Source organism: Delphinapterus leucas, chromosome 12 (assembly GCF_059928025.1).
Source record: "Delphinapterus leucas isolate spDelLeu-1000000601 "Yukka" chromosome 12, BTC_Dleu_Yukka2, whole genome shotgun sequence".
In the NCBI taxonomy this organism is placed as follows: Eukaryota; Metazoa; Chordata; class Mammalia; order Artiodactyla; family Monodontidae; genus Delphinapterus; species Delphinapterus leucas.
Window position 1 is genome coordinate 45,611,646 of NC_143140.1, and position 14,897 is coordinate 45,626,542.

A 14,897-nucleotide genomic window follows, 5' to 3' on the forward strand; every position below is an offset into this window, starting at 1 on the left:
CACCAAAGGGGTGGGCAAACCACCTAAGCTACCCCTCCAGCCTGACCCCTGGACACACCCCTTACCCTCACCCCATATAAGGAGCCAGCTGGCTTGCCCTCAGGAAGCGAGCAAGTGAGCAAGGGAAACTGTTACTTGTCCTTGCTCCCTCCTGCTGCAGCAGGGGCCCCAATAAAGCCTTGCCTGAATTTCTTGTCTAGCCTCTGATCAATTTCCATTGATTAAGGAGGCTAAGAACCCTCGTTGGTAACATTGCTGTTCACATGGCACTTTACAGTTTATAATGCTCTTTTCTATATACTGTCTCCTTTGAACTTTATATACATTATCCCAAGTAATCTTCCCAACTTCTGAAATATTATATCCTATGATCTAGTAAAGTAGGGGTAACACCAAAGAGTGTGCATGCCCTTTCCACAACACTATGCTGCTTCCACCCATGCCGACACTATTCATTTACTCGTTCATTCATTCATTCAACAAATATTTACTGAGCACTTGCCATAGTCAAGGCACTGGGCCTCAGCAGTGGGGACTAACAGGAATACCATCCCTGGGAGGAGGGGACGTTCAGGGCGGCCCAGAGTTGCCACGATACTTGAACTGGGTCACACTGGTAGCCACTCAAAATCCATGCTGCTCCATTCAGATTTATTATGTGAAGCTCTGAGGACAAAAGAACACCTTCACAGGAGGAAGAATTTACTGGAGGAAGAAGCCGAGGGAACTTCTGGGGGAAAGATTCCCTTGCTAACAATTGGAGCTTCCAACAATGGAAGGGGCAGCCCCTTGAGGGTGTAGGCTGCATCCTTTGCAGACACTAGGGGAGAGATTGAGGCTGCCCTGGGAGGGAGGCCTTCAAAACCCATTCAGTTAAAGAATCTGGGAATCACTTAGAGATCACTTCTCAGAGTAGAGGTTTTTACTTTTAACTCTTCCCTTCAAATGTCAGATGTTTTTCCCTTAACCTCATTATTTAGGTTATTACTTTAACCTTCCAGCTTCCACAGAGGGGTGACCTGGCTAGAAAATGGTCTGGGACTTAAGTGGATCCATGGTCCCAGTGTAAATTGTTCTTATCCTGTCCCAAATCCGTATTCTCAGGGATGAAAAACAAAACCCCCTGGAAACTGATAATCAGTCTACCAAGTACACAAGCAGAATACATGAAATCTCAAACAAAGGGCATCCTGGGACTGCTTAATTTTGCCCAGGAAGCCATGTAACTGTCCACTGTTAGAAATCTACAAAGACTGCCTAAGTCTTTGGTCCCATGGAAATATTTTTTCCTCAGGCATGAAAATGCCAAATGTAATCATAAAAGCAGTGGCCTAACAGAAATAGATTTTTTAAATGATTATACTTCCCATTTATTCCACCCTACTCTGGTCTCAAGCCAACGAATAAGAACTTAATTTCTCCACACTTGACCCTAGCAGATTTGGGCTGCTTCCAGGGAAACGTGTGTAAAAGACAAACATTTCTGAATGTGCTTTTTCTTTGCTCTGCTATCAGAGAACTTTTAGGTCCTTTATTCTTTACTAGGTCCATGCCAAAAGGCTTCTTACTAAAAGGAGGGCAATAGAAAGAAAGGGCCAGTCCATTATAGCATCACATATCTTTGGCCTCCACACATCGTCACACACCATTGCATCCCAACTTCAGTTTCTGACTTCAGTTCCCTGGAGACAGTTTATATTCACCTGGTTTCATTAATACAATACACATTTGTACTGTGCTAAATACTTAGTATTAATTACATTACAAACACTCAATACAAGGGCTATATTTTCACACTGTAGGTGGTGATTTCAGGCGTTAGAGCCAGTTGTTTTTTTTTCTTCTTCTTCTCATTGTTTCTATGCTTAATTTGTGCACCAAAATTTAAAGCTTTCTACAGCTTTCCACTTGAAGCATCTTTGCAAATGAGGTCTTAAAGTGATATAATCAAACATGCTTGAGTATCTTTTGGCATCTGTAAGGGGGAATTCTCAGTAGAAGTGGGAATGCACTGATGGCTATTGGATTGACTCCCAAATTTCATGGCAAAGTCCCCTAGCATAGGCAACAAGGGCAACAGTATGAATAAAACCAGTGACCACAGGTTTCTCAGGACTGAAAAATGACAAAACTCTATTCCCACTGTGAAGTTCTTTCCTGATCAATAAACCCAATGCCTCACCCAATGTTTCTGAGTTATTCACTTTAGGTAAATAGCATATCTTAAAAGCTAATTGTTTGATTAAGCCTTGGCATCATCATAATTTCCCAATAGTGAGAGCACTGAATCATAAAGGCTGTGAAGGAAAGAGGTCAGCCTCTTTTCTGGAAGGCCACAAAGAATGAGAATGATTCCTATTGGCTTGTAATAGTTTAGAAATGGCTAGGCCCAAAGGAATTAAGTAACACAACCTCCAAATCCTGGCTCCAAAACAAAAAGTGTGAATGCCCCGAAGTTGGTTTTCACCTTGGGTTTTTCTCCTCAATTCTTCTTTTTTTCTTTTACCAAGGCCCTGTCAAAACGGGATTCAAATCCTGAGGCCAGTTCCAGGCCTGCTCAAAGACTGCATTCAAGGCAGACCCTCACACATGGCCGCTCTAAGTGTTAACATCAGTCTGGTGAGAGGGCTCAGGGCCTGCCTCCGGACACCAGAGAAAAACACACTCCTTGGCGTTCCACCCTGGTTTTCTCATCAGAATGATGATGTCCCAGGATGACTTGTGGACAAATGAGAAAGGAAACATAGAAAATCTCTCCTTCCAAAAAAAAACGAACGACCCATAAAGCTCTGTGAGCTGACAGCCTTGTGCTACTGTTGGCTATTACTGAATCCTTTCTGAACTGCACCAGGGGATATAGGAGGGAGGGTGATGCCCAAGTCCTCATTGGAAGAGGGATGGAATAGGCTCTCTCCTCTGGGTTTTATCTTGTTCAGTGCCATTTTCCCCGGGCTGGACTAGGACCTAACCAGAGTAATTCTTTGCTCTGCCCAGATCAGCATTTGCTCCCAAGTTTAGTGCCCACCTTCATGAAAGGCTGTATATTTCTTTAGAATGAATTTCAGCCATATGTGTGTGTTTTGAAAGAACTGGGGCTTTTGCTCTAGAATGGTCAGCACAGAGAGACAAAAAGGGCAAAGTCTTTTGTTACCAAATATTCAGCTCACAAAAGTTGAGTCACCATCACAGGGCTAACCAGACAACGTCACCACCTTTCAAAGCACAGCGTTGACGCTATTTTTCCCTGGCGCATTAATTTTCTCACAACAGCCAACTCCACTCCTCTGTTTCTGCACTGAATGCCCTCTGGAGACAGTAAGGCCACCACTCCTCAGTCCAGCCCCTTCCCCAAAGGGCTCAAAGGAGTGTGCAATCCTTCCTAAAAAGCAGCAACACTGGGACCAAGTTCCGTTTATGTGATCAATAAATGAAGCTGATGAAAAAGAATGCACACCTGCCTCCCCACAAATAAAAATTTAGGGAGAACGTCTCTGAGTTTGTAGGAGAGTAAAGAGGTGTTTATACAGTTTGGTGCCACCAGATTCTCTCTAAATCACAACTGGTCAAACAGTAACAAGAACAATCCCAGGGAAATCCGCAACGTGTATCTCGGAATATACTCCTGTTACTCCAGGTGTCACATAGACTGAGTGGAATGACTTTTCAGCCTAATGCAAAGTGAGGATTGCCACTGGGTAATAAACTCCTTTCTGTCCTCAAATAATCACTGCAAGAAGCAGTGATAGTTCACGAAGTAATCACTTCAAGAAGCAAGAGGTGTTTTATCTCCTTAGTGGTGGCAAAGTGCCACTTCAGATTGAAAAATGCTGATTTATTCCAGAATGCAGAAATACTGCTGGCTGTTCGTCTCCATCCCCCGCTCCTGAAGGCAGCGATGTTCTTGACTGTGTCAGAACTGCCAGGTTAACCCAGCAGGAAGTTTTGTCTCCAGGTCTATTATTAGCTGAGAGAAGCAACAGCTCACCAACGCTAACATTTGAAGAACCCAGAGGGTGGAGAGAGAGGTCTGACTCCTGGAAGGAGTGATTTGCACACATCGCCACTTGCCTTCCAGCTGCTGTGGCCAAATAGCAGCGTGTCTCCTCAGGCTGCCCCTGAATGCCACCCACAAGTGACCAACAGCACTGGAGAGTGGGGCACGGGGGTTTTGCTGTGGAGCAGGCTGCTCTGAACTGCCCAGAGCTCCTCTACCTCCTCAGACATTTATACACATAGGTCAGAATAAGCCAAACTGCAAACAGCCCCGAGCACGTCTCAAATGGCCTGCAGCTCCCCTTCTTTGAGCCTCAGTCTGAATCTCAGCATCTGACAACCCCAGGGTGAGAGTCTGAAGACATATTAAGGAACGAACCCTTGCCAGAACTGAAGCCTAGATGAGCGCAACAATGAAAAACACTTAGAAGCTCGTGGGCTCACAGCCAAACACTCGAGCTTGGTTTGAACGTACCGACGAATGCAGGATTCGCCACAGCGATTTACAGCAGAGATTTACAGCAGAGACTAGCGTGTGGCGCTCCTGCAAATGCAGAGGTTTTGGGGGGAAAGGTAGAAAAGGAAAATGAAGAAAGAGAAAGCGACAGATGCAAATGCAATCCAAACACTCCGAGTCACTCATTCAACCTCAGAAATTTTACAATTTGAGTGATCCTAATGGTCTTTGAAGCACATTGGAAAATGTCGCAATAGATGTTTGAATTAAAATCCAGTAGGTCTGCCAAAAGACCAATTGTTAAAAATTGGCAAGATTCCAGAGAACTTACTAGGCTGCCGACTGCCCGGGGCTGAGAGAATTGCTAATTCCAGAGAAAGTTAATTATCACCTTATTGATAAAGGGGTAATTTTTAAAGCTTATGGTGTGGCTTTTGTGACTCAATTAAAATTTAGAGTACTTTACTAGACACAGTGGTGGCTTCTGTTACATTATATAGTATAAAACCATTTGATTTTTCTCCCAGGGGCTGTTTTTTATCCCCCTCGCCTCTCCTCACCTGTCTGCATTTGAAGGCAACAAAAACATTAAAAACATGTAAATCTCAAACTAGTCTTTTGAGAGATTGCAGGATTAAGAAGTAAGGTGTCCAGGAGACACTTAAACAAAGCTCTCTCCTCGAAATGTCAGATTTGTCCACCGAAATTAAGAATCACATGTGCTCACACCAAAAGGGACTGCTTTCACAAACTTCACTTCCAAACTGTGAGACCTAATTTTATGCCCTTTGTTAATTTGATGGGAAAAGAGTCTTTCCTCATCTCTTTTCCCTTCTCTTCCACACCATCTGCAAATAAAAGCAGAGGCTCCGTGGAAGAAAAGCCCCACGGAAAGAAACTGGAGGTGCTTGGGCTGTCAAGCTCCCAGGCAGTGTCGCCTCCTGCTCTCTCCAGGACGTGTTGATCGGGGTAAGCACGCCGGGCCACCTGGCGTCAGTGTGACGCTGCGACTTCCATGGGTACAGACTCGGGAGGAACCTCGTCCCGCAGAGCCCTGCCCAGGGCCCCAGGGAGCCAGTTCCGACCTCCACCCCACCTCTGCCTGCCAGGACCCCGTGTTCGCTCTAAAGTGTCTTCAGGAGCGAGTGAATGTGTGTGATGTGTCAGCCAGCCACGCCGAACTGCAGACCTCCAAAACACTCTAAACTATAACTTCCCACGTGTGCGTAAAGATTATTTCTCTCTGAGCATTCCTTGTTTTGATTTAAGGGCACTTCAGCAATGTTTCCTTAAACTTGTTTAAATATTTAAGATCCAAAATTTAGATTAAAAAAATACATAAAAGCCACCACAATATGAGAGGTTTCTGCTTGTGATTTTTCACATCATTTAAAGTTTAAAAATTTCTAAAAATTCTATCTTTGTACTCTGGGGCATCGCTTGAATTTTATAATAAGCAAATGTTATTTCACATTTTAAAAGTCATTATTCTTTCAAATTTTCAATATAAAAGTTTTACAGCAGAGACAGTACCTGGGGCTGGCTTGTGTTCTAACAGCTGGTCTGCTTGTCTTACCTGCTGTTGGAGGAGTACCTGCGACCCCAGCCCACAGAAGCCAAGAACTAGAAAGTGAAACTGCTTCTGCTGGTTTCACTTGCCTCAAAAACACACTACCAAAAGCAGATAAATGACCCAAAGCAATTTACTCTTGTATCTCTTATTGCTTTCTTTCTATTATTGTTCATTTACTTGTCAGTTTTTTTTATTCTTGCTGTTGTCATGGTTTTGGGGGGGTGGGTCTTGGCAGCAAAACAGAAGTCATTTTAGTGGCATAGGGAAGAAATTTCAACACGTTAAACATAAAAGAACTGGGTGTTTGCGGAATTTTCACTTTTCTTATAATTCCACAAAACAAGCAGACATAAATTAGTTACCAAAATATTACACAGCCTCTCCACACACACAACGATAAAGAAACCACATTCATATTTTTTTAAATATCTGTCACAAATATGTTTGAAAGGTAGATTGTGAAGCCACCAGACAACTTCCCTAAAACTGAAGGCGCTACATTCACATTTTATCTGAGTTTAGACGATTCACTACTGCTTTTCTAGGTAATCTTCACCGAGCGCCGTTGCTCAAATACCTGCTTCATTTTTTCGGGCTAGTTCTACCAAGCAACACACAAAAAAATGCTGCACATGAATATTGCACTCCTAGGTAGTTTACTTTTCCACACTATAAATTCCTTCATAGTTATTTTTATGCTTTCACTCCAAATATCCTATCATATATATATATATATATATATATATATATATATATATATTTTTTTTTTAAGTCTTGAGGAAAAAAAAAGCAACTATGTTTCTCACTCTTCAAAAATGGTTCCTCTGGTTGAAAAGGAAGAAAAACACAGTATACAACAAACATCTGGATTCTGAAGTGATTGGATTACTTTCTCAAATACCATAATTTCTGAGATCAACCAAAAAAGCCACTTTCTCAGGAAGCTACTGATTGTCGGACCCACTCGAGTATCATCACAGAATCCAGCGTCTCCTCTCCTTCACTCTCCTTCACCATTACAGGTAATGGAAAGAACTTTTGAGCACCTCAACCATCAATCTAATGACCACCTGCAGCCTGCACCTCACCCTCATCCACTGCCCTATCCTGCTCAGCAAGCAATCACGCCCCTGGATTCAAGTCACACAAAGCCCTACCTGGGAAGGAAGTGACTCTGTATTTGAACTTGGGAAAACTGCTTCTGACACTGCATAGTCACCTGGTTTTTATCCCCAAAACTAACCAATACCAGCAACTAGCAATAAATAGTATTCTCATCTATCCTGGTAAATTAGGAGAAACTAGTACAAAGACATAAAAAAATATTCCATCTGAGATATAAAAAACAAAATTCAATTTTAAAAACCACTCTTACATGTTCACAACATACTGATTATAAAAATTAAATTTTAGGTAAATATTTTTATCCCAAGACATACTACAATTTTTTAAATTAAAAAATAGAACAAAGCAAAGTGAAATCATCATGCCAAAAAAAAAAAACTAACCAATTATTTGAGTGCACATTTGGGAAAAAAAATAACTTTCTACATATTCAAATGCAGAGTGAAAGAGTAGTATATGTACCCCAGATTGATAAACTATATAATTCTATACTATGTCTTCCCCTCTGAGATCTGGTCAAGAAATCAAACACTGTATTTTGAGTAGGAGGAACTAAAGTTTACCTGCCTGCCTCAGCGGTTTTAGTGCAGGACACTCGTGGATTGCCGTAAATGTAGGCATGCAATCCAGAAGAACTGAAACAGGTAATCTGTTATGCTTATAGTGAAAAGAGAAGGATCCCATGTCAACGGCACACCCTCCGATTGTGCATCTCCCTTACCTACAGCTCGTTCACCAGAGCCCTGATCAGGTTCTTTACCAGGCCGGGAATGTTGACTCAGAAGACAGATGACTTTCAGTACATGCAAACCGAGTATTGCAAAAGCTAATCTTCCACCCGTGTGTTAATAGCTCACAGTTAGTCTCCAGCAGCCCTGCTCTCCGGCTGCAAACATCTCATTAGACTAATGCATTCAGCACAGGCAGAAAACTCGATTTACCATAGCTACAGCAATGAATTTCCATTACGATGACAGCTTCAACCACATCATGTCCAGAAAACCAGCCAACCACTGGCTCTTAAAGAACACACACATTTTACATGCAGAAAACGAGGCGCGCAAGTATGTGTGTGTGTGTGTGTGTGTGTGTGTGTGTGTGTTGTGTTTCCTTCCTCTTAGCAGCCCAACTAACAGAAATGTGCAGTGTAGCTTTTTGCTGACACGAGCTGCAAGGTAATGACACTTTTGCTTCTTTGGTAGTTACGTCCTTGTAATAACCTGAATTATGTCACAATTGTCAGAACGGGTGTTTCCAACATTTCGTTTTTCATTACCCCTCCTATGTTGCCATAGAAACCAGACTGTAACATCATCTCTTTGTCCCAGTCCTGCAGCAGTGTGCCAGCACCGGGCTTATAAGATACTGGTGATCTGAAGGAGTGAATGCTTGACTTTGAACAAATAAAATAAAAAGAATTATTCTAATGACATCGTTGTTCAGGAGAGACTGTGTGTTTGCCAGAGGAGTGTGCCTATACAGGTGAGCACACCATGCTCACACGTACTGAGTCTACAGCTGCATACAACACATATGGTTAGTTCTTCTACACAGGGCACTGACTTGGGCTCCAGATCTGTGTGTAAGTGCAGAAGCGTAAACATGGTTTACACTCATAAACATGGTCGGGTCCTGCATGAGGCAGAATGGTCCTCACATGGGATAAGGGCTACTATTCATCCTCCATGCCCTATTGTCTTCTCTGTGGCAAATCAATTTATAGTGGTAAAGGGACTTTTTCTTCTTTTTTTTTGTGAAGTGGAGCAAGGCTCCCAATTGCCCATTTCATTCACCCCATTCTGGCATTTTATTCCCAAGTATTTCCTACAAGATGAAACATCCATTTAATATGTGACCACCTCCAAGCTTATTCCTGGGGGTGAACAACAAGCAAATTTAGCCAGGACTAAACATCTACCAGGAATAATTAAGGTTTAGGCCACAACTTGGACAGTTACTGAGAACGAAAAAAATGAAATTACAATTTGAGGTTTTTCCAAATACATATACAGAGTCACAAAAGAAAGAAATAAGAAACCTCTCTCCTCAAATTATAAACATAGAAAAAAATTAAATTTTTTTGAAGTCAAAGCATTGTACTTATTGAACTTAAATTCACCACTTAATCATCTAATTTTGTTGTTTTGTGTGGGAAAAGGCAAGTTTGGTAGTTTTTCATTTTGCTCATTTAATATAAGTTCATTTCATTAAAGGAGGAGGAGGAGAGGAGGGAGGGAGGGGAAGACAAGGAGGAAAGAAAACAGGACCCAATGGATGATTTCAATTTGGCCAGCGTTTCTGCTGCAGCCACAGTGGTAGTATTTATGCCCATGGCCTTGAACACAATCCTACACTACACTCAGTGAAGCACCTTGGCCTGAGATGCTAGACCAGTCTTTGCTTTAAAATATTTCTTCAGATAAATCAAATAAAAATTTCCTAGATAATCTAGAATATTTCCCAATTTCTGTAAAAGAAGAAAAAGGCTTGTCAAGATCTGCCTGAAATAAAGGAGTTTTCAGTTTTCCTACCCAGCTCTAGAGAATTTGTGATTCTGGTCCTTGGGGTGCACAAGACCCGTCCTTAAGTCAAGTGTGTCTGGGATGCAGGCACTGGCATCACAGGTCAATTGCACAATGAGGTTTAAAATGGAAATTAACTAAACCTGACTTGCTTTTAAAAAGTAGATATATGCTTGATGGATAGACAGATAGATAGATGATAGATAGATAGGTAGGTAATTTTACTGGGATTTCTTTCTTTATACAACCATGACTGTGGGTCTTAAGTAATTAAGTTCATGTTTTTAAAAATTCTAAATGTTTTTAATTCCAAGAAACATTTAAGTTAAACATGTAAGAGAAAGGAAATTTGGTGGGATGGCTGCATACAAGCTAAGGGGTCTGTTGACAAGACAAGGGGCCCTTCTGAGCTAATGTATCTCCAGGTTTTATACATCCCTGGGCTAGGATCAGGATGCTTAGGCTATGCCACGTTGTTAATTTTCTTTGGTACTGTGGTTACATTTCTGTCGCAGACCACAGGCAGCACGCTCCACTCTTTCTACACAAATGCTACTGGGGTGGCTGGCAAGAGGCAGCCAGAGGGAACAGGTTAATTTGGGGGCATCCCAAGTGCAAACCTACTTAGAGTAGCCTCTCTCTGAAGAGTAATCCCTATGTCAGCTGCTGGTAAAGAGTTCTGGTTCCAACACAAGAATCAGGTTGTGTTGGGCTGTGTCCTGGACAAAGGAGTCAGTGCTATGGGAAAAACCATAGCACAGTGCTATGATAACCCTTGTTATCATAATAATAGCCAACATTTACTGGGGAAGTCTCATGTACCAGCCCTCTTCATATGTTATCTCATTTACAACAACCCTATGAGATAAGTATTATGAGTACCATCCTCATTTTACAGAAAATGAAACTGAGACTTGAGGACTTTACATAAGTTGCTTGGGCAACTTATTTAAATACTTATTTAAAGTACGCAGCTGAGAAGTGTTGCCTACAGGACTGACCCAGGCATTTTGTCCCCAAAGACACAGTACTTAGTCATTTGGCCACATGGCCTCCTGGCACTGCCCCTTGTTCCAGCTCTGCCATTAACCCAAAAACATTGGTCGAATGTTATTACACTCCCCTTCTATAACATGGGGATGGGAGTAGAAGACTACGTCACCTTTGTGGTCTCTTATGGTCCTGACATTCTACAGTCCAATGAATTGCTTTATCTGCTGGGCTGGAACAGGCAAATGCTTTGGGTTGGAGGAGAACTCACTTATGGTTGTGGCTATGGCCATGACTACTAAGGGGGAAAATAACACCCTCTCTTTCATTAGAATAAGATCTGATAAACTAGTGCTTTGGACTGTCAATTTGGGATGGAGATAGAGGGGAGAGAGCATAGAGAAGGAACAGGGAAGTTTTAATGGCCAAGATCCCATTCCTGAAGTAGCAAAAGGAGACCAGTTTCCCACAATCAAGAAGCCCCATGACACTGCTTCCACATCATTCAACACAGACTTTTCCCTGAATGTTCCTGAAAATTTGAGAAGTTTCAGGGTTATGGAAAGTATGAGGCTTATGATCCCATTTTGCCAGAGGGGAAATCAAGGCAGAAAATTGTTAACCTGATTAGTCAGACAAGAGGTAAACAATTAGTAGACCCAGATCTCCTAGTTCCTCCAAACTGCCACTTCTTCAACCCAAATCCCTACCTTCCACAGGGCCAGATCTTTGTTTAAACTACACAAGCAGGAATCTTTCAAAATTAGAAGCAAAACTGTTCTTTGTAGTGAAGTTAAACGGGAAACAATCTCAATGTCCAATAAAAAGAGATTATTTAAGTTAATGTATCATGTGTCCATACTATAGAATATACAATGTAACCACCAAAAAGGATGTCATAGAAAGCCATGACATGAAAAAACGTTCTCAATATATAGTTGCCCAAAACTGCAGGTTACAAAAGAATATGCAGAATAGAATCTTATTTTGAAAAAAAAGAAAAAGATTTGCAAAATACTGGAGCTATGGTAATAGTGATGATCCCTTGGTGATAGGATTATGAGTAATTTTTATCTTATTAATCTCTCTTTTTTATATTTTCTATAAAGGAACACCTACTTTATGTGGTAAGAAAAAGTTAATGTGAATTAATTGATTAGTGACAATTTTTCCTTATCACATCTGCAAACATATTTGCTTATAATTCTCATAAATCTTAAACCTCAAATTTCTTTTACGTCAATGAAATAAAAATAAATCCTGTGCCTGGTGGTTGTAGGCTACATTCAGCCATGGCCTTAGCCAGTGCTTCAAGCTTGAAGACTGCTCCCCAACTCTCTCAAGTTATCCTGTTGTCCTCCACTCCGGGCTTCACCATCACCTAATATCTTTGAGCCCATGCAGCGTATTCAGTGCAACTAACACAAAATCAGGGACAGACTCCCTATCCTTCTATACCCAAGGGCTCCCACGGTCTGTGGGGTCCTTTCACACCTGATGATACTCAGTCTTGTTTTAGTAAAGCCATATTCTAAAGATAAACGGGTAGGTGAGGGGAGAAGGTGATCGAATGAAGTGAAAATCACTGCCATCCAAGGAAAAAATGACTCATTAAAATTCTCTTGGGCTTAAAACTTAGTTCTTTTCAGATGGGGCCTACTGTATTTGTGGCTCTGGGCCTGTGGCCCTGGCTGATATTCAGGGATTGACTTAGTGGAAATATTTGTCTCAGGGTCTGGCAGTTTTGGTGGTAGCAAGTCCAGTGACCCTCATCCCAGGGGCAGTGTCTGGTAACAGGGTTGGTCAGTGAGGGCATGTGCTGACCATGGGCCAGGAGAGCTGCAGGGGACAATAGCCAGGACTTTTCTTTGGTAACTAGTGTGTAGATTCCAAGCTGCCAAGGAAACAGTCTTGTTCTCCACTGAATCCCCAACATGTGTCTGGTCTGTAGTAGGAAATCAACAAATAATTATTGCTTAATGAATAAAAGAAACTAGGGGTTAAAAAGGTGACCTAATCTTAATCAATATTAGTATAGGCCTTTAGACCTGATTCCTTCTCCCTCCCAAAAAGTGACTGACTTTGGATATCTGCCATCAGAAAAAAAAAATCCTAATCTGTTAAAACTGAAAGGATGACTTCCATTTCCTATCTCCCTCTACCTTTATGCTCTAAAAATGCTGTCTCCTTGGGATCACTTCTGCTTTGAGCCATGTTTGTTTGAAACTGATGAATTTTTATTCAGCATTCGTAAAGGTGATCTCCAAATACTTTTGGCTATTTGATAGGTTTCCTTTTAGCTCCTAAAATATTTTCCCCAAGTTAAATATGAGCGATCAATGTTGGAATGCTGAGAAACTCCTAGAATTAGAGAAAGTGAGCCTCAGCCATACCTGTGTGTATATTCCAAAGAGACAGAAAAAGAGACTTCAAATAAAGTAAAGAGTATATGCAATTTACTCTTTTTTAACCTGAATAGCCAAAGCAATCTTGAGAAAGAAAAACGAAGCTGGAAGAAACAGGTTCCCTGACTTCAGACTATACTCAAAGCTACAGTAATCAAAGCAGTATGGTACTGGCACAAAAACAGACACACAGATCAATGGAACAGGATAGAAAGCCCAGAAATAAACCCACACACTTATGGTCAATCAATCTACAGCAAGGGAGGCAAGACTATACAATGGAGAAAAGACAGTCTCTTCAATAAGTGGTGCTGGAAAAACTGAATAGCTACATGTGAAAGAATGAAATTAGAACATTCCCTAATACAATATACAAAAATAAACTCAAAATGGATTAAAGACCCAAAGGTAAGACTGGATACTATAAAACTCCTAGAGGAAAACATAGGCAGAACACTCTTTGACATAAATCACTGCAATATCTTTTTGGATCCATCTCCTAGAGTAACAGAGATAAAAACAAAAATAAACAAATGGGACCTAATTAAACTTAAAACCTTTTGCACAGCAAAAGAAACCATAAACAAAACAAAAAGACAACCTACAGAATGGTAGAAAATATTTGCAAAGGATGCATCTGACAAGGGATTAATTTCCAAAATATACAAGCAGCTCATACAGCTCAATATCAAAAAAAAACAACCCAATCAAAAAATGGGCAGAAGACCTAAATAGACATTTCTCCAAAGAAGACATACAGATGGCCAATAGGCACATGAAAAAATGTTCAACATTGCTAATTATTAGAGAAATCCAAACCCAAACTACAATGAGGTATCACCTCACTCCAGTCAGAATGGCCGGCATCAAAAAACTACAAATAATAAATGCTGAAGAGGATATGGAGAAAAAGGAACCCTCCTACACTGTTGGTGGGAATGTAAATTGGTACAGCCACTATGGAAAACAGTATGGAGCTTCTTTAAAAAACTAAAAATAGAGTTGCCATTTGATCCTGCAATCCCGCTCCTAGGCATATATCTGGAGAAAACTATAATTGGAAAAGACATACACACCCCAATATTCATTGCAGCACTATTTACAATAGCCAAGATGTGGAAGCAACCTAAATGTCCATTGACAGATGAATGGGTAAAGAAGATGTCATGTATACACACACACACAAAACACACAATGGAATATTACTCAGCCATAAAAAAGAATGAAATATTGCCATTTGCAGCAACATGGATGGACATAGAAATTATCATACTAAGTGAAGTAAGCCAGACAAAGGCAAATATCATATGATATGGCTTATATGTAGAATCTAAAAAAAAAGATACAAATGAACTTGTTTACAAAACAGAAACAGACCCACAGACATGGAATACGAACTTATGGTTACCAAAGGAGAAAGGGCAGGAGGAGGGATAAATTAGGAGTTTGGGATTAACACATACACACTACTATATATAAAATAGATAAACAACAAGGACCTACTATATAGCACAGGGAACTATACTCAGTATTTTGTAATAAACTATAAGAGAAAAGAATCTGAAAAAGAATTGATATATATATATATATATATATATATATACACATATATATACACACACATATAACTGAATCACTGAATCACTGTGCTGTACACCTGAAACTAACACAACATTGGAAATCAACTATACTTCGATTTTAAAAAAAGGAGTATATGCAATTTAGCTGATAACAGTTACTTCTTCTGGACCCAATTTCTACAGAAAGGGGTGTGTGTGTGTGTGTGTGTGTGTGTGTGTGTGTGTGTTAAGTAGGAAGGACGTACCAGGGGG

General features: G+C 40.8%; 1 protein-coding gene across 9 annotated transcripts in view; it reads right to left on the bottom strand.

The window, feature by feature from the left end:
* The window catches only part of SCML4 (Scm polycomb group protein like 4), a 136,581-nt gene that overhangs the window by 106,842 nt on the left and 14,842 nt on the right, over positions 1–14,897 (bottom strand). For 4 of the 9 annotated variants that reach the window (XR_016395158.1, XM_089921899.1, XM_089921900.1 and 1 more), the window contains exon 1: positions 7,870–8,040. The exons of 1 other annotated variant lie outside the window; for it this stretch is intronic. Coding sequence is in view for 1 of the 8 variants with exons in the window: in XM_089921905.1 (XP_089778031.1) it covers positions 7,712–7,832 (121 nt within the window). In the remaining 7 variants the exon portion in view is untranslated. 4 more of the 9 variants (XM_022553795.2, XM_089921901.1, XM_089921903.1 and 1 more) reach the window with 3 other exon arrangements.